This window comes from Zeus faber, assembly GCF_960531495.2.
Source record: "Zeus faber genome assembly, chromosome: 6".
Taxonomy (NCBI): domain Eukaryota; kingdom Metazoa; phylum Chordata; class Actinopteri; order Zeiformes; family Zeidae; genus Zeus; species Zeus faber.
Genome location: NC_137201.1, coordinates 14,099,812 through 14,123,774, shown reverse-complemented (window position 1 = coordinate 14,123,774; position 23,963 = coordinate 14,099,812). Strand labels below are relative to the sequence as shown.

Genomic DNA, 23,963 nt, shown 5'->3' with positions numbered 1-23,963 from the left:
GTCACCGTAAACGGCGTGTCCCGGCGTGTCCCGGCGATTCCCCCCCCACCCCCCCGATTAAAATGTACGTTGGTGTTCACCCTTCTCCTTCTCCTTCTCCTTCCTCTTCTCCTTCTTCTCCTTCTCCTCCTTCCTCCTCCCCCCGAGCGGCAGGTCGTTGCAAGTTGTCCGAGGCCGCAAGTTCCGAGTCGCCCGGAACGCAGCACCGCCGCTTGTCAGCGGTCGCGGCGGCCACCGAGCACATGTCGAGCGGTGACTCGCTGCGGAGGCTGACGGCTCCCGGCTCCCCTGGACGCTCCGACGGGAGCAGGAGAACAGCGCTCCCGCTTTCTGCTCCGGACAGAGAAGGGAAGCCACGGCGGAAGGTAAGCGTCCATACCGTTATCCATATCGGGTTTTTTTCTTATTTTAATCAAACTAATATTAGCTGTTTAAGTTATTATTCAGTGAGCCGACCGCTAACTCGAGCGCACAGCCGCGGCGCCGTGTCAGACGTTGCTGTTTACGTTGACTCCGATTGGCCACGTTACTTTTACAGTAAAGTCTCTCAAGAAAATTATATATATATATATATATACAATTATTATTTGATGAACGATATGAAAGATATTGTAAAAATTAATAATACATATGGCCAATATCATTCTTTAACAGTTAAGCTGGAATCGGTCGCCGTGCGTATGTTTACGTAGACATGTATTTTTTTCCCCATCCCCGGAGGTGTTGACGGGAGCTCACGTCGAAACATTTGGTGGTGATAATAATGACAATACAAAATTGCCAATAAACCTAAAACGAACCAAAATCAGTAAACATCCGAACATACAATAAACCCCAAAAATAACAATAAACCTCTGGATCAACTATTCGCACTGTCAAAAATAGAAAATTGTGCAAGTTTGCATCAATGTACTGTATAATTGGTTTACATGGTTTAAGCCGTGTTCAAGGTCCAATCAGCACGCTAAGGATTTAGCAAGTAGTTTAATAAAATTATATTCCCAGACTAAATGCACATTGTATAATAATAACCAGGGGTTCCACCCTTTAACACACACACACACACACTATAGATGCCCCAGTATTCAGAAGTAGGCCAGTGACTGGTCTACATGTCATGCCATGCATAGCCCCCCTTGAATGTTTAACTGGGCATCTCGCTGGCTCACTTCATATTTATGTGTGTGGGTGGGGGAGGTTACGCCCCATGTATGAGAGTTGCGTGGCAGGGAAGAGTGAGAGCAGAGAGGGGCAAATCAGACAGAATCTATCTCTCGATCTATCTATCTGCAGTATATCTGGTGCACGCTAGACGGTTAATCGTTTTGAAAATGCGAGTGTGGTGGATGCTTGTGTTGAAGTAGTGATTTTGTTAAAAAGGTTCAAACATAGCTTTGAGCCTGTGCGATGTTTTGCACAGTACACAATTCTATTATGTGCTGAAGGGTATCTCTTGACACTTTTCTGTATTGTCTCTGCTCGTGGAGGAAGCCGCAGTACACCTCAGGATGTGACGGTACTGGTGTCTCGTAGAAAATGGTGTGGGTGTGTGTCATTTCTATCCCTTGCGTTATTTTCTCAGTTTCATTTGTTACTTCATTGTAGTTTCTAAAGCATTTTCACACCTGCCTCTTTGCCCCATGATTCCCTTTTGAATGGGTATCAAGGTAGCGGATTGTCTGGGCAAGGTATGCATATTGATGAGGAACATGTCGTCGCCATGCCTGCAATGTTCACAGCAGAGATCGCAGATCGCGGGCGCTCGATGTACCCCATCGCCGGCGGGCCGCAATCTGCACAGCGCTGAGCGTCTCCCTGCCTCTCCGTTTCCTTATGGAACAAAACACTGTGTGTAACGGGAACATTTCCTCACTTAACCCTCCTTAGCCCCCATTAGATTGATCTGTTCTGGTATAGACGTACAGTACTATGTGAACCAAAGTTTCCTGTCAATTTTTGTTTTCTGCAATGTTTTCCATGCAATACGCTAAATCATATTAGAAAGTTGTATTGTGCTGCACTTTGGTTTGAAGCTTTAGAATTGTTTGTGGAGTGCTCGATAGTGGCTTGGATACGCTCAAACAATGAGCTGAATACGCTTCCTAGTGTCAACACTACATTAGAACGTGGGGTGCTGCACATTTCCATGCCTGTGTGTGTAGGATGTTTATTCTTTTTTTAAACTTAATTTGAAACATGAAACACCAGATATCCCACTTCTTATACAATGTGAAGAGGTAACAATAAAACAATAGTGATAAAAAATGCAAGGGTGTTACATGAAGCGTTACTCTAAAAACTCCACTCAATATGTACATTATATCAGTTACACTTTTACTTTCCAAAAAAAAGAGGCAATTCTACTGCGTTGTTGTTCAGTCTCAATTCGCTCTTTGTATTTAAAAACCAAAGAAATTCTGCACACTGATAATATTATTTCACCAGTGAGGCATAAAAGGTCTTTTGTCTCCCTGAAAGACTGCCTTATGATGGTAGGCAAAAGCCCAAAGCCGGGTGTCACGAAAAGCACGAGATAATGCAGGCTTTTGTCAACTCGATGGAAAATGGAGGTCAGACCAATGATGCATATTAGTCAGTCAAACTTACTCCACCTTTTGCTGAGGTGATGAACGGCCACTCACAATAGCCATGGCAATTGTGTAGTCCACTATCAGGTGATAAGGCAATCGCCTGATGGTGTACTGCTATTTATACATGTACTCTGAGAAAACAGGTAGCATTAGGCTGCCTTGCTGTTAACCATTCTAACATGGTCACCTTCAGCTCATCTCTTTGCTGGATGCCTATTTAAGCTAGAGTTGTGTGCATAAACATCACTCCCCCCCCCCCCCCCCCCCCACATCCTAATCCCCAGACTTCTTTCAACTGATGACGGTTACCCTTCCATGTTTTATAATCCTTGGCCACAGTATTTTGTAACAGACATCATTTTAGCATGGCAACCAAGTGAATCACCAAATAACGAGTGAATTGCAGATCAGTGACCCCAGCGGGCCTTCCACTAGGCACAGGGCCCGCTCACTTTGCTCCAGGTCAGCATGGGTTCCGTGCTGTTCTTATTGAAGTGTTTAATCTGTTAGACCATATAAGGGACCACATGCCACCGAATGCTATGAAAAAGGGATTTTTGTGATGTGTAGCTACAAACAGTGGATGGTATTACTCATGATAAGAGGGTCACAGCTGGGGGATGATTGGTATCTTGATAAAGCTTGATTAGTCGGGAGGATATTATTATGTAATCTAAGTGGGAGACGGAGTGGTTTAAATAGGTGGAATTACACAAGATTGCCCCCCCCACAAGTAACTACTTATAGTTGACATGCAAGCCTTTTCAAATTTGTATCTTAATCTCTGTTTCTTTTCCTTATCAAGTATTTCTGACCACATACTAATAAAGACTTGCAAAGCTTCTATAAATCACCTCCATAAGCTAAGTTACATATTTTGTTGTGTTAATCATTTTGTCAAGGAAAGGATCTTCTTATGAGAAAGTGTCTTTTTCAGTAGGCTGCTGTGGTGTGGTGTTTATAGATACTTCTTCCTTTCACATTCCTGTCTTCCCCCCCACTGCTGCTCCAAGATGTGCTGCCACTATGGGAAAAGTGGCCTCACTGGCTGGCCAGTGTTGTGCTGCCATTGTTATATTTAGATATTTTTTCCCCTAGGTAGCGGAGAGGCAAGGGCAGGGACCAGGGACATTGTCGGCTGGTTCTCAGGCTGGATTAGTTGGGAGGAAGGGGGATCTCCCAGATGACATGCCCTCTTCTTCAAACTCCATCTTGTTGTTTCCTATTTTTAATATTGTGGAGGAGAAAGGCCATTTTTAGACTATGGGATGATGAGCAGTGGTGGTCGAGTCTCCAGTCTGTGTACTGAGCTTATGGAAAATGATAAAGCAGAGTGACAGGGGCAGTACATGGCCAAGCGACACAGAGAACCCCTTGGGGATAAAGTGCTATTCTGAGTCTCTTTACTTTGCCTCTGTCCCTGTCTTCTGGATTTCTTTACCCCTGGGTCCCAGTCTCTTGCTATTTTCCACTCACAAACACAAACACTACAGCCAAGTGAAAGGGAAACGAAAGACAAAACAGCCAAGAATCTCTATTTGGTGAGACTTTGTTGCTCTTTTTCCCATTAAAAAGAAATTGCTCAATCTGGAAGTTCAGAAAGTTGGCTCAAAAGGCAGATGGAAGTCCAGTGAACAACTAGCTCTTTGATTCAAAGTAAATTCATGCACACCAACGTGTGAAAATTCATGTGACATTTTTATATTGAACTGATTTGATGTTACAATGTGAAGTCTACATCACATAACCACTTTGTATGCCTTCATTAGTTTACTTAAACTAGTGCAAAGTGGAATTAATTATTTCCTGCTGTCATGCATGTTTCTGTGCAGTCGATGGCCACTTAAGTGCAAACCCCGAGATAAACTGCTGCAGGACATGTAAACAACTGGCTATTGTCCACACGCTGGCACACCTGCATGGAATAGGACATATGCATTATTGTTATGTTATAGCTTTGGTAGGAACAATGAGAGAGGGAGTCTGTGCCAAGGGTCGTCAGTACAAGCCTTGCTGTTTGAGTTAAACATGTTTTAAAAGATGTCACACACACATTTTTTTTTTCTTATAAGTTAACAAACACCGTCTATGCCCTTCCCTTACAGTTCTGCCCAGTTAAAATGAATTATTTGGTTACAGTGATTAAATGTGACAACCACACTCTTCCTCTGAACGCACATCTGTGTTCCATACCCTTCCTTTAAGAGTGGAAAGGCTGGCCTTTCAACTGGCCTTCCTGGATTTCCTTCGAGGCGACTTCAATTGACATTCCCATTCTCTGGGGAGTTGCCCCTCATAACCTGGCTTTGTTTTCTCTGTAACGAACACAAGATCTGTTGAGGGGGAACCCAACTGATGTCCATGGCAGGAGTACTGTATCTTCTCATCTGTACTTGTAACAGGAGCTACAGTACGGCCAGCACAGAGGTTGCTCTGTCTTCCTATATCCCACAGTGGAGCACATATAAGATTTTGGCACTTTAGTGAGACATTCCAGCTGTATTTTTTCACATTCACATTCATTCCAGGTTTCATCCTGACCCTGCTGTGAATTGCACGGATGTCTGCTGAGAGTCTTTCTCTCTCTCTATCTCTCGCTCTCTCTCTCTCTCGGCTCTTTGTCTGTTATATTCTCCTTCTCCTTCTGTCAGATCCTTACATGTCCTTTTTGCTTGCCCCTTCCGCCTGAGCTTCACTTAAAACTGGAGCTGTGTAACCATCTGGAACTTTTTGAATTTTCATGCAGAAACGAAAGCCATGTGGTTGCCTGTTAAGTTGCTCCCTTGAAAAACTGGAATGATATGCATGTTCAAATTGTCTGTCACGAAAGCCCTACACTAAATAAGACTAATCTAATGACAGTTAATTAATAAACAAGTATTTATTGGATATTATCAAACACTCTAAAAGTTAACCTAAAATACAATACTCAAGCAAATCAAGTCTAGCCTAGTTTTTACTTTAATCCATCCATCCATCCTTGGTCCATCTCTACTTATTATTATTATTATTATTATTATTATTATTGTTGTTGTTGTTGTTGTTGTTGTTGTTATTATTAAGATTATTATTAGAGTAGAAGAGATGGGCCAAGACTGCAGCATCTGAGACATTCAGATAAGGTACCTTTGCACAATTTGTACAAAAGTAACAGATTACACATTACATTACTATGGCCTTATGGTTGAGCAGGTTATGGGATTATGTTGTGGGAGGATGCTGAGTTGAATGAGGCCATGGATGTCCTCTTGAAATACAGGGCTATGGTGTCTTTTGGCAGACCACCCGGAATCAATTAATACAGTGGGAGAAGAGAGAGAAGTCAGCATATGTCTTCTCGTATTTGTCACACCAGCTGTGTGTATCATCGATTAATGAACACCTCTACACAAGCATTGTAAAAGACCCAGTCTCTGTTCCATGGGATTCTTTCAGTCTGGAAATTTTCCTGGTAAAACATTGAATGGAGATTTGATTGTCAACCCACACACTAGGACTGCATATTTAATTGCGAGTATGATTTTTGCTTCCCATGATTTATGTTAGTGACCGAAATTAGGCTCTGTGACCAAGTGGTTGAAATAGTCATGCTGTGAGCCACAGTTTCCCAAATAATGTTGAACTCTAAAGGGAAAATGTCTACCAGATGGATGAGAGGTGTATAAAAATGTCAGGATCTGCTGGAGGATTATATGGTGAAATGTTGTGTGTAAGTATGTTAGCCCTGTTAGTATGTATGTGTATGTTAGCCCAGTAGAACACAAACAACTCCTTAAAAGGAGAAACTCAAAACAGAAGATTATGTTAGAACCAAAGTGACAGGTGTACAAATGAAAGTGGGGTTTCGCAAAGTTTGAATAGTGTGCCTCTTCGACTATTCTGCTTTAATCATGTGCAATGCTTTGATTCTTAATCTGCTCTGGTATAATCCCTTAAATCTGACTGCGGCTCAGATTAAGATTTATAACGGACTATAGAGTAGGAAATGGGGAGTCAAGGGAAAAGGCTGGAATCTGAATTGGGCAAAAATGAACTTTTGCTTAATTATCCATAGGAGACATTAGCTGAAAGCTACAATTTGTTCTGACAGCAGGAGTTATACTGCAAAGCTACATTAGTAGGGTAACTTCAGGATCACCGATTGAGTGTCTTGGTGCATTAGTGGCTTATCAGGGTAGATCACCATGGTAAGTTACCCTGCACACAACCTGCTTGAGAGAAGGTCATGTTTGGGCTATTGGATTGAAGCAAAGACAGGTGCTGCTCAGTGACCAGTCAACTCCATTTAAGTAAGTAACTCTAGTTGGGTTTTTTTCAGTCTTTTGTCTTTGGTTCTGGAGTGAGTGTTTGAACAATGAAATAAACACCATCAAGCATTTTTCATGGATGATTAGGGTGATAAGATTATTTCACTTAGCCCTAATTTTCCAATCAAAGCACTCAAGCTGCCCAGCTAATGTACTGTATATTTTGAACTGGCTGCCATGGCGAATTGTACTGGGACTGGATGTAAAAGACGCTTAATGCTTTCCCAAAGAAAGACTCAAATTCATTGTTGACAACTCGTTGAGTACCCAACAAAATGAGAATGCGAGGGTGTGTTTTGGGAAATTTTTGGCAACCACGCCCTTGAAGTGAGGTGAAACATGCACTTGTGCAACCCTGTAAATCGTGTATTACTGTAGAAAATGGTTCAAACCAAGCTTCTTTTTTTACCACAGGATGGATTTGACTAATCGATGATTTTTATTTTGCAAATGCACTGACTTTGGTGGATGTCTGTTGGGAAAAGAGTGCCGCTAATTTGGAAAAAAAAGGCTAATCACCTTAATTTCCTCATCCTGTGCTTACCCACAAAATGACTCATGAAGGCTCAGTTCTCAATTTTTTTTCTCATTGTTATCTCTCCTTCATTTCCTTGCGTTACGCTCTTGTTCCACTGCGCCTGTCTGGCTTTTCCAGGTGGGATGCTTCACTGTCTTTTTAACTGTGCTCCCACTCAGCAACCTTCAGTCGTGGTTTCTTTTCTGATTACACTTGAGTTTTTTTTTTTTCCCTCAACCTCCATTAGTTTCTCACTCTGTTAACCACTAAGCATAGCTGGCTTTCAAGCCACCGCCACTTAAAACAAGCCATTCAAAGAGCAACATCTTTGAACAGACATGGCTGTCATGCATGGACTGATACACCCTCAAGGAGCATCTCAGCGGTGTTACTGACTCACTGGCAAAATGAGAGGAGTGTTTGTTTGACCCGGCCTTGTTGCTGTATTACTCATGTTCCTGTCTTGCTGACTGTTCACGCTAATTCTGTTCAATTTGACCAGAGGTCTTTCTCTTTTGGAGGTAGACCTTTTTTGGAATCTGTGTCTTAAATATTAGTCACATGTCAAGTGCCGTCCAATAGCCTTCTGCTGCTGGAGTGGCACGACTGGCTCCCTTCTCTTCCTGCTTCCATGCAATACTGTCAACAGTCTGAAAGTTTAAACACAGGAAGCAAGCCGCCCACTGGAATCTTAAGAGGAGGCAGCGCCGACCTTTCAGCCCCACTGACCACCCCAATGGTTTAAAAACGGCTCACAGCGTCTAATCCTAAACGTTAAATAAGAACGTCATGTCTCAATTGTTCCCCCACAGTCTTTGAAGTTGGTGACTTGTTGGCTCGACAGTTTCCGCCATTTCTGTTTCTCAGACGACGTGGCCATGTCCAGACTTGTGTGAGATCGCTCATCTGTAAAATGTTATTTATAACTTGTACTGTATATTTGAACCTTTTAGCGTAAGGCTTGTAAATGACCCTGTATGCATTGTCCTTCAGTGGTTTCCAGAGATGGGCGCTCCAGGTTCGGAGGTGAAAGTCCACACCAATATTTTGAGTCAGCCTAAAATGTATAACAAAAAATGAAATTCCTCTCTATGAGATCAGAAATATGAATCATAAATATACATTTTATAGACAATGTTTTTTGTCTGACATAATAATTGTAACGAACGCCAGTTTGATTTTTTTTTTATAGAGGATATTTCAATATACAGTAGGTATTGCGTATGTTGATATGAAGTAAAATTCCCAATGTTTAGTGTGATACTAGTCACCCATATCTCTGTCCGACTATTGTTTGTTTGCACAGATCTATTGTTGTTTTGTTTGTTTTTTTTCGAATTTAATTGTAGATTATATTATTCCTTATAGAAGCTACATTCATCTGAAACTATGAAACTCTGTTATGTGCAGGGCTAAGGCAGGGTTTACCTTGTCCTTTCACCTCCCAGACAGCCTGTTATGGGTATTTGAAGGAATGTTGCTGACACTTCCAACAATAACCAAAATAGTAGTGGAAGGAGAAGCTGACAAGGTCAAAGGACAAAGAAAAATGGCAGAGTCAACACTTGCTGACCACCTGTCTGAAAAGAGAAGGGGGGGTTAAAAAAAGTTCAGCTGTTGTTTTAATGGGAAGGACTCAACTGATGAAGCTGTGGGTAAAGTGTGGGGGCTGAGCCACGTGGTTCCCAACGTGATGAATATAACCGAGAAGACAATTTATTTTTGAAATTGAGCATTGAAAATAATGGGAGACTATTGGATCCGTACTAATAAGACCAGGGAAGAAAAGGGTCCGGAGGAAAGAAACATGATCATGATGACTCTCAACTGCCTCTGAATGCGTTGATATAATAATATATAATAGGCCCCCTTTTGTGATGTAGGTCTCCTGACTGATCATTTGGAAATGGTTTGCGGTTTAAAAAGGAGAGTGCAGAGGGTAAGATGGGTCTTGTCAGTGAGTGTATTGAAAGGTGAGTTGAGGGTCTGTCGGGTTAACACAGAGGAGCTCTGTTGGGAACGTCAGGTGCTGCCACACCTGTTGCCGGCCAAGTATGTGGATGAAAGTATCCTTTGTTGTACTCCTGTATTTGAAGCAATGCTTTTTTTTTTTTTCTTCTGTTTTGCCAATAGCGTCACCATATCTGACCTGCGGTATACTTGTATATGTACTATAAAAAGGGTTACCAAACTGTCGTTTCGTCGTTTGCAGATGACGCAACATTTAAATACTATCATGTTGCACAGGCCCAGTTGTTTGCAGCCATCTGGGCATACATCAAATCCAAATTTTCAATGCATTCTGCTGTAGCTTTTTGTCATCCTTCGTACATAGACTGCCAGGCATAGCTGGCATATTTTGTGCATCCCTGTAGCATTCTTGGCAAGATGCTGATGGGCACATCAACGGGGAGGCGTCTATCTCTCCTTTTCTCTCTCTCTGTCTCTCTGAAACTGCGGCCCTGACAGCTGCCGAACAGTCGCGCCGTGCGAGCAACAGACTGAGATGCAGACCGGGGTCGGTTGTGGGTGAGGGGGTGTGCATGGTTGTTCCCGTGAGGCTGGTCTTGTGGCGACAAATTCACACACATCAACATCAAGTTTATTCACCAAATGCATTTGTCTTAAAGCAACTTGACCCTGGATTCGGGCAGAATAGGAAAAGCCCTATGAACACACGGAACTGCACACACCGGCACTACAACTAATAACTCTCATGACTTGTGAACCAAGTACAGCACAAAATAATACCACATCCAAATTCTGGCCTTAAGTAAATGTACTCACTAGACTTCAGGTAGGTCGGTGCTGCTTGAAAACCTTTTTCTACCTTGTGAGAGAGCAGTCACGGTCATGACATTTTAGTTTACGATTGTCCTACAAATAATTGCGATAGTACAGTGTAAGCCTATAGTTGTTTTATCGTAACACAAAAACTTGAGTCGATCGTTAATTGATCAAAGCTACCAACTTTGCATTATTTTTGTTGTAACATTTTTTACATTGGCTTAAAATTCCCCCGATATTTGAATGAAAATGTGATTTTAGGATCTCACGATTATACAAGATGACTGGAATTGACTTATCTGTTTACTCTGTCTCATCTGTTTCCCCACAGAGTCTGACATGAAGAAGGACATAGAGACGCAGATCGCAGAGGAACGGGCTGACATCATCTCTAAATATGACAAGGTAGGCGAACGTGTGACTATTATCACTCGACGATCCCGACAGCGGATGAACTCGGCTTGATCCTCCAGACATCCCACGATGTGGCAGCGTTTCGCAATGTCTTCTGAGTAAATGAGTTCAGGGGGTCGTGGCGAGGGAATGAGCTCCCGGGACAGAGTGTAGCGTGCCTCTGATGACAAACGACATGGTTGTCAAAGAGGAGGGCCAGTTCATCTGTAGAGATGACTGGATAATTCATTATGGACTATCTTTATTTGAATGACACAACTAACGATAAATCATCATACAAAATCCCCCATCCTTGTCTCAGGGTTGTACGGAAACTGAAAGAAGTAAGACAAACTTTTCCCCTATTTATTGAGGGCAGAATTGCCTGTGAATTCAAAATATTCAATAAAAATAAACACTGTCAATTAATGACGGCTGTCATCTGTATGGGCCTCTGTGTTTGACTCTTTAATCCTGTCAAGATTAAAATGACAGAATACATATGAGGATTAAAGATTTAAAATTGTAGCAGTAAGGTATAAACAGTTCCCTGGCACAACGCATTATGGTAGTATTGAATCCATAAATCCACTATTTCCTTTTGTTAATCTAAGAGCATGTTTCCTCTTCACAACAAATGTCTTAGTTTGGTCACAGTTGCATTTATTATTATTATTATTATTATTAATAATAATAATGATGATGATGATGATGATTATTAATATATAATTACTTGCGAAATTGTCAACAATTTCGTCAAGTAAAATATCATGAGCATGGTGTTGTTCTTTCCATTCTGTGAAGCTTTTTAAGGTTTTTGTCTTAAGAAGGTCCTAAATGTCCAGTTATGTAAAAATGTGCATTTTTTTTGTGTGTTTTCAGGGCAGGCAGGAGGGCATCAACATCGACCCCTGGGAGGACGCGAACTACAACATCTATAAAGTCACTGACCGCTTTGGCTTCCTGCAGTAAGTCCCAACTCGCTGACAGCTCCAACACTAATGTTGGAGTGGAGATGGAGGAGATTTAGAGCTCTGTTTGCAGATACTGTTAACAAAGGCCTATATAACAAAAATATATATTGAAAATGTATGTATACTGTATGTATGTGACAAATAACCTGTACATGTATGTGACAAATACCCTCTTGAACTTGAAATTTGTGATGAAATGTGATGCTTATTTTTCTTCCATTTTGACATAGATCTGATGAGACTGGGCTCTCTCTCTCTCTCTCTCTCTCACACACACATGTACAGGTGTGTGTTATTGTTATCAGCTGATCTTGCGTTTATCATAGTCTAAATATGGTTTCATCTGTTTTCCGCTCTAGCGAGGAGGAGCTGCCGAGGCCCAGCATCCTCGAAGAAAAGGTGTGAATTCTTCTGTTGTTTTCTCTTTTCTTTTATCTTTCTCTTATTTTCTTTACGGAAAAAGCCTTCATTATTGTTTGACGAACTGGGCCTTTTTAAAGGTTTTTACATCTGTTTTTCCTTCTCCCCGTCTAGCAAAAGCAGCAGGAGATTGAGCGCGTGGAGAAATGGCTAAAGATGGTGAAGAAGTGGGACAAGTACAGGAACAGTGAGAAGGTGCGAGAGTGAACACACGCACACACAAATAGGAGAAGAAAAAAAATTATGGTCACACGCATACACTGTCATTCTCATTTCTGTCCAAAAGTAACCTTCTACTTTACTTCCCTTTTGTCTGTCTTAACTGTCTGATCTACTACTCTCTGAATAATCTCCCGTTAAAGCATTTTTAGCGCCATCTCCTACTTTTCATATATATATATATATATATATATAAATATATATATATATATATATATATATATATATATATATATATATATATATATATATATATATATATATATATATATATATATATATATATATATATATATATATACACACACACACACACACTACTCACAAAAAGTTAGGGATATTTGGCTTTTGGGTGAAATTTATGGAAAATGTAAAAAGTTCACACTACAGTGATATTATATCATGAAAGTAGGGCATTTAAGTAGAAGCATGCAATGGTGATTTCCTCATCTCAAACAATTTATTGAAACAAAAGCCAACAACAGCGGTGGGTTTACCACAACAAAAAATGTCAATGCCTTGAGCATCAATTACAGCTTGACAACGACGCCTCATGCTGTTCACAAGTCGACTTATTGTCTGCTGAGGCATGGCACCCCACTCTTCTTGAAGGGCGGCCACTTGGGTGACACTTGGGTGCCTCTCACCTCCCTTAAATGTGCCTGGAGTTGAGTGGCATTCATCATCCTGTTCCGCAGGGCACTGTTCACAATGAAGCGCTCATCAGTGTGGGATGTGGCCAAAGGACGTCCATGTCTATGCCTTTCTGTGACTCTTCCAGTCTCTGTATCTCTGTTGCAACCTGCTGATGACACTCTGTGACACTCTAAGATCAGTGGCCACTTCCCTCTGAGAACATCCTGTTTTAAGCCTCGCAAAGGCGAGGTACTGTTGATCAGTTGCTAGGTGTCGTCTGGGTCTCATGACGTCAAAATGTGAACAGCGTGATGAAGAGGACTGTTTAAATGCCAATTCTAATAAACCAGGAAATATATTGGTCGATTCATGGATCAAATACCTGTTGTAAATTTTGCCGTTCAGCGCCTTGTTAGAGAACAGCAAGTTGTCAAATTAAGTTCACCTGTAAAGGTTATAGTGCATTTTAGGTTCATCACCCGAAAGCCGAATATCCCAAAGTGTGTGTGTGTGTGTGTGTGTGTGTGTGTGTCTTTCTTTATTTTTTGGGGGGGGTCCTTAGATGGTGAAACGGGTCTACAAAGGAATCCCTCTCCAGCTGAGAGGCCAGGCCTGGGCCTTACTCCTGGACATCGAGAAGGTCAAACAAGACAACAATGGAAAATACGAGGTGTTGATCCCACAGTTTTTGAACCCCATTCCGTGTAAAATATAAATAAATATCTTCCTCCTTTCTCCAAGAACGTAGATTTTCACAAAATTCAAATCGATCTCCTCAGAAAATGAAGCAGCTGGCTCAGAGCTTTTCCACAGAGATCAAACAGATCGACCTGGACGTCAACAGGACCTTCAGGAACCACATTATGTTCATGGACCGCTTCGGAGTCAAGTAAGTCCCACAGCAAGGTTTGAATTTGAACGCTCTACAACATCTCAAAACTCCAGCAAGATGATGCCATGACTACAACGCATCCCTAAAACGGCCAGTCTGCGCAGTAGTTTGTTATTTTCATTCCGTTCCATCCGATCGTAGGAATGCTCCTTGACCTGCACTTGCTGTTTAGGGAGTGATAAAGATTCGCCCGCAATTTCTAACGCGTGTCTGTGGCTCCTCGCTTTGTTTTGCTTGGGCCCAGGTCCCACCTCGCTAAGTTCTCCTGCAGGGTGTGAACTCCGGCTCTAACCTTGCAGTGGGACTTGCGACATACACCCACACACACCCACACACCCACACACACACACGCACACGCACACGCACACACACACACACACACACACACACACACACACACACACACACAGCAAAACAAGCGCAATTTCCTCTCTGTTTTATTAGCCTTCCTGTCAGCGAGCGAGACCACGCAGGAAATGGCATTTGCTCAGAGTGTAGATATGTATGAAACAACGCTGAAACGCATGTGAAATAAGCACCACTGCAAGCAGAGCAGTGCTAGGGTCACAGGTTCTTGAGAAAAGTGAAATGTGACACAGTTAACAGTGAACAAACATCAAAGGGCGTTAATTTGGGATGCAGGAAGATTTACTCAGCGAAGATCTTAAATATAAGTCTTTTTTAATTCTTTCTCAATGGCGCTTCAGGTTTACACAGTAAATACAGCACAATTTTACAAAAATAATGCGTGTGCATATGAGCAAAACATAAATACACCTCAACAGCTTCATAGCATCAACAAAAATAGGGATGGATGATAAGATAACAATGACAGACAGAAGAAAGGAAAAAATAAGAATTATTATTATTATTATTATTATTATTAATAATAATAATAATAATTACATATATAAAAGTGAAAATGAAGATAACAGAGTGTTTTACATTATTAAAATGGGGAGGGAAAGCATCTTTGAGTGTTCTCTTTTTTTACCCCCGGTACTGTGTTTCTTCTTAAAGTTTGAATTTGAGCGGAGCTACTGTAAACGCTGCCCCTTCTCCATGTCTCAACATCTGGCTGCTTCGCACTGTGGCACTGGAAGCTATTTCAAGCTCCTTTCCTGTCCCCGTTGGTGTGTTTACTATGGGGGGGGGGGTGGGGGGGTGCTCTCTAATTGTCTACAGTAGATCTTTTCATTCCGCCACAAATAGCCCCCCACCCCACATTAGCTGCTTCCTAATCACCCTCTATATATCAAAAAGTTTTATAAATGATATAACCCTGTGTGTCTGGCCGGTGTTCTTCTTCATATTAGGAAGACTTGTACAAGTCTGCTAAAACATGCCAACATCGGTTGCTTACACTCCCATGCATCCCATAATTCATGGAGATTATTATTTTTTTTTTTTGGAGGCGTTTGGTGTAATGCTGCACAGCTTTAATATTCTGGAGTAATGTTTTGTAAGACTTTTTCAGGTCTGAGACGCACACCCTTCATTAATACTTAAATGTTGCAGACCACTCAGAAGAAGGCAGGACGGTCATCAAAATGCACATTATGTAGAGTTGGCAGCTTGTTAGGTGGTGTGACTGGTACAATTGGTAGTTGTTTTTTTTTTGTTTTGTTTTTTTTAAACCCGTGCTGTGAGCATGCTGGGCCTTAAACACGTACGCCATTGCATCTAGGATCGTTAGTCTGCAAGTGGAGTTGAAGTTCTCAAACTGCAATTCAACTCTTTATTAATTCTTTAATCATCAAGAACTGCTGCCATAACTCTGTCCTGTGGACAACCTGAAGGATGACAAGAGCACAGTTTTTTGTTACACAGAACCGCCACCAATCCCCCTTGGAGAGCTATTTTACCATGTCACTACTCCAAGAGGGGGAGAATCACCACGGGTGAGACAAATAAACATAGAACCAAACAACAACATGTACATGGAAAAACATAAAAACATCAGATGACATGCATCGAAAAAACAGAATTAATTAAGTCCAGCAATTCGGCCTGCGCCGAGCACACCCGGGCAGACTCAGGTCCCCGCCCGTGTCACAGGACCAGACAAAACATCTAACCAGCCCCGGCACAAGGACCCCCCTCCCCCAAATTCCCTGACTTAGGAAGACTCAAGTATTAAATGATGAAGTTATGTCAGTGATAGAAGTAGCCCATATTTCATTAAATGAATCAACCTTGATTTTGGATATTGCCAATATTGAGATGTATTCTATTAATAAATGTTGGGATTAACTATTGGGATTTTGTGAGATTACCTCTGTTTTTCTAATTGAGTAAAATTTTTGCATGGCAATTGTTAAGGCGATCAAAATGGCTTGGTGGTGTTTGAGTGGTGGGTCAACGATTAGTAGTTTTATATTCTTTTCATGTCGCGTTGTCTTCTATTCTCTCTAGGCAACAGGCCCTGTTTCACGTCCTCGCTGCCTACTCTGTCTACAATACGGTGAGTGTGTGTTTTCGAGTGTGCGCATGCATAGGTTTGTTTTTTACATGACACTAGGGAGATGGGGTGTGTTCCTTGGGCCGAACAGTGAAACGAGAACAGAACAAGCATTCTACAGCCCATTCTTTTTCCATCCATCCATCCATCCATTTATCCATCCATCCTCTTCCTCATCTGGAGACTGAGCTGGGATCATTTATGCCTGGGACTGGGCAAGCGGTGAACCACCTGCCATGTTCCACGGTGGTAGATGCCGAACCAAACTCAATAATCGGTTGATCCCGGCATTAAATGTTCTCCCAGGAGTTTTAGTCCTTATTTAAAATGTTTTTGTTTTGAAGCCAAAGTGCACATCAAATCTCTTAACCCCGATTTCATTGGTTCCGCTCTGCTTATCCAAGTAATTTCAACTTGGACGCAAAAACAGGATTACAATGAGGAACTCCATGATTACTCCGTTGTATCACTTGTCCATCTGTTTGGCGGCGGATTGTGCGATCTCGTAAGGATTGCTGGCATCGTGAATATCCCTATATACATAGAGTATTTTGGAGATCGAGAGATTTGCCGTAAATATACATCTAGATTCATGAGACAAGGGAAGAAGGAGTGGAAGTTGAATGAGATGAGGTCTGAAAAAATATGTACCCCAATACCATAGACTTTAGTTCTAATTTGTAACGCCATTATTGCCTGCATAAGCAAAATCCAGGCATGATTTTTTTTTTTGGTGATTTGGGTGTGCAGTCAGTTCCTGTGTGGCAGAGGTGAAAGAGCCAGAGGAAATGGCTGTGTGCTGTTCTTTTTCCTCTTTGCCCTCCACTCAAAACACACACCAGAGAGGGAGAGAGAGCTACTCGTCCAAAAATACCCCTGCCGTAGCCTCTAATTTAATTTATCCTGTGCATAAAGCCAGGTTTTGTATTATCTGTATAATTTTGTATACTTTTTCTTGACTGATACGCTTTTTTCTTTTAATGCAAATTGTCTTATTGTACACAGCAATGCACCAATACTTACAGAGACAATTTATTTTTTTGTGAAAATGTACTTGGCCGAAAAAACTGATTGTCATTCTGTTTTTAGAGAATTTCGATTTACAGGAAATGTAATTATGTTATCATGATATTTTAGCAGGAGCATGGTGTATCTGTTCTCCAACAACAACTTTTTCTTCAAGACACCCAAATGGCTGCCATTCCTTCAAGTTTCTCTTCATTTCGGCCATGCTGTTTGTTTATTTATTTATTTGTTTGTTTGTTTATTTTAACCTGTGATGTCAGCATGCCAGGCATACAACATAGAGTATTTGTATGCCGTTGCATCTAGGACAGAGTTAGTCTGCAAGTGGAGTTCAACTTCTCAACCTGCAATGCAACTCTTTATTCATTCTTTAATCGTCAATCGCTGCAACAACTCTGCCCTGTGGACGACCTGTAGAATGACAAGAGCACTTAATTTGTTACACAGAACCACCACCAATCCCCCTCTTTGGAGAACTATTTTACCATGTTTCGGTCTTTTAAACAACTAATCACTACTTTAAGAAGGGGAGAATCACCATGGGTGAGACAAATAAACATAGAACCATATAACAACATGTACATGGGAAAAATGTAAACATAGAAATGTCGGGCGACAACATGGATTGACGAAACAGTTAATTAAGTCCAGGAAAAGTGGAACAGCATTTCGGTATGTGGCCTCTTCCTGTGGTAGTTAAGGCAGTGAATGAGGGAGAAAAGGAGAGAGATGTAATCTGGAGGGTGTTTGGGGTGTCTTCAAAGCGCTGGTGCTGGTGGGGTGTGTGCGCCTGTGAGTGCGTGTGATGTGTGTGCATGTAAAGTGTCCACCAGTTAGTGTGCGGGACTTGTCCCAATTGGTTCTGGAATATAAGGTCGGTTTTATATCGTAGCTCCTCCAAGCAGCGGAAAAGGCCCTGAAGCCACTCCTGAGGCCCACTCCCATACAGACGCCCCACGGCAGCCACAGAAGACAGCCCCAAACCCCCAGAGAAGCAACAACAACGCCCAGTCCTGGAGCGCGCGAGCACCCAGCACCCAGCACCCCCCCTCACACATGCAACCCACCCCACATGAGCAGGCACAAGACGCAGACGCAGATGCAGACGCAGCCACAGAGCCGGGCCACCCAGGCACACACCGCAGGCCCGATGCCAGGTCCTGCACCGACAGAAAGACACCCCGTCCCCACGCGCAAGGGTGAGGCCCGCTCCACCACAACCGGCCAGATGCCCCATCCGGCCGCAAGCCCCGAGCGCCCATCCACATAGCCCAGTGTGCTCAGTGCAGGGCGCCTGGAAGTCGGCCCCCCGCCAACGCCTGCAGGCCGCTAGATATGTGAGCCCTCCACCACCTGGGGCACCCGCCGCAGAGAAGCCACGTGCCAGGGTCAAAGGCTGACAACCGCACCCACACCCACGACAGCAAGCGGCCTCCCAGGGGCCCCGGAAGGCATCCGGCGGCGCAGCCCAACCAGCAGGGGGCCTACCCGGTCGACACCTGGCCAACCACACCCCCCACACCAACCCACCAGCGCCCCGCCGACCCAGAAAACCCCAGTGCTCAATGAGTGTTGTTGACAATGGCAGTTAAAATTGTGGGGTTGGGGGTGCGAGTCCTACAAGCAAGTTGAACATCAATTGCTTGCACCCCTCCTGCCCCGGTCTGGTGGAGTGTTGTTTGGAGTAAGATTGTTTGTGTTGTTCGGCCACACCATTTAATCAAACCAGTCCTCTGTTCTTTGTTTCCGCAGGACGTCAGCTACTGCCAGGGCATGAGTCAGATCGCTGCCATCCTGCTCATGTACCTCAATGAGGAGGACGCCTTCTGGGCGCTGTCCCAGCTCCTCACCGACACCAAGCACGCCATGCACGGTGAGGCCGCAGCCCATCGCTCAGCGCAAACTAGAAGGGACGTTATTGAGCTGGTTCTCTTGGCTCCTTGAGCTTCCTTTGATCAAAATTGCATGGGTTGTTTTTTTTTGTTTGTTTGTTTGTTTTTTGCCAGGATTTTTCATTCCCGGATTTCCCAAGTTGCAGCGCTTCCAGGTCCACCACGAGCAGATTCTCTCCAAAATGTTGCCCAAGCTAAAGAAACACCTGGTGAGACACTTTCGCATTGATTAATGATCTTGTCCGCGGATGAGGGTGATGAGTAGAGTGGGTCGTCTGCTGTGGTTTATATGAATAGAATGAATATCGTTCCCAACAGGACAAGGAGCAGATGAGTTCGGGAATTTACACCACCAAATGGTTTCTCCAGTGTTTCATTGATAGAGTGAGTTCCTGTGGTATTTCTCCTTGGCCACTAAATCACATACGTTAAATTCCTGGATCCTTTTTATTTTATTTACATTTTCAATCTGCTGCTCTGCATCATATTCAACAGACCCCGTTCACCCTGACTCTACGGCTGTGGGACATCTACATGTTGGAAGGGGAGCGGGTGCTCTCCGCCATGGCTTACACTACCCTCAAATTACACAAGAGTGAGTATGGCGACGAGGCTGATGACATCATCACCATCACCCCGTGTGCCTTTGCTGTGCCATGTGGCTTCCATATGAGTCAGGGCAACCAGCGTTATGCCTAGATACAGCCCCGTATCACCATGTGGATTACAGCACAGACTGCCGTACGGTTGGCTGACTCTTCAGTGGAGGGCTTACATAATGCAAGTGACCAGTTGCCGTGCAGAAGAATGGGATGCTTACTTTCCATTGGATGCTCTTTTCAAAGACTGCCTCGCCATTGGTTGATTCCGCTCAAGTCACTGATGTCGTGCTGCTCTGATGTTTAAAAGAAAAAACTGAAGTGTTTTGGTAAAAGGTTGTCACACAGTCTATTAAACACTCTCTGGCCAGACACTGATTCACCTCATCACACACATTGTCTGACTACAAGGTGTTTTGCAGTCATCGCATCACTTAACTCGTAAGGTCATCACCGCTGCCAGCATATATGTTGATCAGCTGTCTCTTGTGTGTGGCCAATCAGAACGCCTGCTAAAGCTCCCATTGGAGGACCTCAGGGAGTTCCTCCAGGAGGCTCTGGCCTCATCCTTCATCTTTCCTGATGATGTGGTGGTAGAACAGCTCCAAGCGTCCATGTCTGAGCTTCGCAGTAAGAAGCTAGACCTTCCTCCTCCAGGTGAGGCCCATCTCATATAAGGCAGTTTTACTTGGTTTCAAGGGTTAAGACTGAGGCAATAAGACAACATAAATACATCCTTTGAAATTCAACGCATTTTTTGGTGTACTCACTATATTGCTCTTCCTTTATGGCATCATCCCTTCTTCAGCCAAGTCAGAAGAGTTTCCAAACAAACCTCTCGGCCAGGAGAGACCAGTTCTTCTGCTTACACTGAAGCCTGACACGGCTTTGGAGGCCAAGACGAGTGTACAGCTCCAGAATCAGCCCAATACAGAGCTCCAGCAAACGCACTTCATCACCAAGGACCAGATCCCTCCTCCTGGGGACCCCAAGGACTCCCAGTGCCTCTCTGCTGGGTCCCGCACCACCCCTATGCCTTCCCCGGACCCAGTGATTGTACACAAGCAAGCACCGCCCACTCCCCAAGGGCTCAAGCCTTGCAAAAATCCCCAGTTGCCCCCTAAAGTTCCAAATAAACCCAATGCAGAGTTGGGGTTGGTCAGTGACGTGAAGGTGAGGTGTACGCAGGATGGCCAGCCTAAAGTCCCAGTGATCCAGGAGGAACCCTTTGACTGGCCCCCTCCCTATGAACCCCCTCCTTTCGATGGTCTCGCCACGCAGCCTGAGGAGGAGATGCTGGATCTTCCAGACTTACCTCCTCCACCATTCTGCCACTTTGAGCGGAATGACCAAACACCTCCCGACACCAACTCCCCTCGCCCAGACATCAGACACCAGCACCCGGTGTACCCCATCCCTGCTCTGTCCCTGGGGCCAGAGAGCACTCCTCAGACGAAGTCTTCTCCAAAGCCGCAGCCAAAACCACCCAGAACCCTCGACACCGCGCAAAAGGAGCCTATTCCAACTCCTGTCCCGCATCCTGCTCTCGCTCTCTCCTCTCCCCCTAGAGTCCCTCCTGACAAGCCAACTAAGTTCCCAGTGTCCCTCACTGTCCCGGCGCCGTCGGGAGGCAGACGGCCCTCGAACACCTCCCAGTATGACAACCTGACAGAGACGGACGACGAGGAACGATACGCGGACCGGCTGCTGGAGGTGGTGGCTATGCTGCCTCAGAGCCCGGGGCTCGCCTCCACACCAGAGGAAATGCCAGAATCGTACAGACGTCCGCCACAGTCCGCCCTTAACAGAGACTACGACCCCACTATTTATCCCCTTCCTCCACCCCCGATATTTATCCCCCCTTCTCCGACTCCTCTCCCCCCCTCCCGTTGCGCTCTCCCCAGCCTGCCTCAGGAGCTGGACTACGAAGGAGGGGACAGCTGGGTGGAGGAGGCCGTCATCCCCCCTCCTCCGCCTCGCTTTTCGGACAGACTCGTTCCTTTCCAGTGTCACCTCCCAGGCCACTCGGACGCACACAGAGCCACCTCGTCGGGTTACTCGCAGCCTTTCTCCAGGGGCCCCAGGGACCATTCTGCATTTCCAGCCCCATTGTTGTACACCGGGTCCCCCCCGGGCCAGTCCAGGGCCTCGGGACAATCGACAGTAGGTGTGCCCATGGTCCGCTCCAGCCCAGACTTTTACAGGATGCATCAAGGACAACAGCTGCCGAAATCAGTGACCTTTTGAAGTCTCTGGGACATGGAATGCAAATGTCTTAAAAGTGTTTTGTGGAAGAATCTAGCTTTACAATAAGACTTATTCAAAATACATTTTAAGGGAGGGTGGAAGGCCTTCCACATGGCCAGTATGTTTTCTGTATTTGGAATTTCTTATTTGTTTAAAGGACATTTTTTTTTTTTTTTTTGTCCCAAGATTTTTGATGTTTGCACCTATTTTTAAGGGTAGTTACTGTTTTGTACCACTTGAACTCGCACAAATAGCAACCGCTAGTATTTTTAGACGGATTGGTTTTTCATGTTACTGGAGTGGGGCGATGTTATGAATTAATTCTGCTTTTATCGCCGTCACCATTTTCGATTACAAGTGTCTTAACCGAATGGCAGCACACTAATGGTAGCAACTCCAACTCAAGGGCTTTTGAGCAAGCTTGATTGAAGGACCTGAGGCGAATACATTTCTGTCAATACCGTGCTCCAGGTTAACAGTGTGCTGACTCACACCTCTTCCAACAACATGATCTGTAATCATCTGAAGAACGTTTCCTTAAAAATCTACAGCCGAGCATTTCTTTAGTGCATCTTTATGTTGATGCTTCATTTAAAAAAAAAAAACATGGTTGAAAATTCTTCTCATGGAGCGTTAATTCCAGTGCATTGAACATTACAAACAGGAAATCACTAGGTAGAACACTGAAGTGAGAGCAATCTAGTGTCATTCGTGGTTCAACATGGCAAAAGAGTATTTTACAGGAATGGTCCGTTTTTCATTGTTCCACGTGTTCTTGTAATAATAACTTCAGAATTTTGCAGCCATGGTATGTTGTTTTTATTTGTTTGGACATAACAGCAATAATTTACTCTAAATATTGATAAGATTTATGTACATGTGTATATAAACACTGAAGGGTTAAGTAAAGAAGAATTAATGCAGGGTTGTAAGGAAGGACTTGAGAAAAGCCTCAGCGAGCCCTTTTCAGTATACCGTAGAAATACAACGCCACCTAGTGGTAAAAGATGGCAAACATCGACAGTAGGGGAAAGCAGGAATCAATCGGTTCACATTGAGGATTTATGAAGGTGTGATTTTGGGGAACCAAGACTGAAAATGGCAGCTATCCCGCCTGCAAAAGAAGGACATCTACCAGATACACGGTGCTTTAAATCATCTGTCATGTTGCAAATTCAGCTTCATAAAGCCATATCTGACGATGACGAGCGTCAAAGAGAGAAACAGGACTTAAGCCATGTTTTAAAGTAAGGATGTTAACAATGTAGCACAATATATACCGTTCACAAACATGTTCTTTTTACATTTCGCTTTGGTTTTCTACTGTGTCCAAACCGAAAAGGTTTTGTGACTGTCTCTCTGCCGTTGTGGAAAGTTAGTTCAAAGTTTTGGTTTGGTTGTGACGTATAAAGGTTTGTTGAATGTCTGACCAGTTCATTGATCTGATCTGATCTTGGACCTGATTTCAATATTGACTTGTTCTTGTGTCCCCGCCCCTGATTTCTGACCACTTTAGTCGTAAGACTTTTCATGCATGTGGGCCCGGATGTGGATTTCTATGTCTGGTGTTCAGACCCGAGCTTGTGAAGACATTTACTTGAGTTTTATAAAAAATTATTCATAACAATAATTCTCGGGCTTCACTTTCAATTCCTACAAGAGCACATAAAACAATCACATTTCATATGTTTTATTGCACGTTTGTTTATCAGTTATTTCAGTCTCAGAACATGAACAAATTTTTCATGGAAATAGCATCCACAGAAATAGAATAAAGCACTGTCCTCTATATAGTCTGAAAATATACACTATAGTTAGCTACAAATATCCTCCGTCATGTTATTATGCAACAACTTAATCTTAATATTTCCCGCACAAATACAAAAATAAATGCTTCCATTAGGTTACCTGGCCTGATCAGATCAAATCCAGACGGATGCTTTTCTGGATGTGAGCAGATACCAAGGCCAATTTAGAAGAAAACAGCTCAGAGAGGCACCAT

At 43.5% G+C, this 23,963-nt stretch overlaps 1 protein-coding gene across 1 annotated transcript; it reads left to right on the top strand.

Annotated features, from left to right (window-relative positions):
* Positions 1–244: 244 nt before the first annotated feature.
* LOC307231646 (uncharacterized protein) lies at positions 245–21,968 on the top strand. The gene is made up of 14 exons (XM_080002422.1): positions 245–365; positions 10,534–10,607; positions 11,478–11,563; positions 11,929–11,968; positions 12,104–12,184; positions 13,407–13,514; positions 13,624–13,733; positions 16,152–16,200; positions 18,976–19,096; positions 19,230–19,324; positions 19,434–19,499; positions 19,611–19,710; positions 20,219–20,371; positions 20,523–21,968. The coding sequence occupies exons 2-14, from the start codon at positions 10,542–10,544 to the stop codon at positions 21,959–21,961; spliced, it is 2,514 nt and encodes an 837-aa protein (XP_079858548.1). The 5' UTR covers positions 245–365; positions 10,534–10,541; the 3' UTR covers positions 21,962–21,968.
* Positions 21,969–23,963: the final 1,995 nt, after the last annotated feature.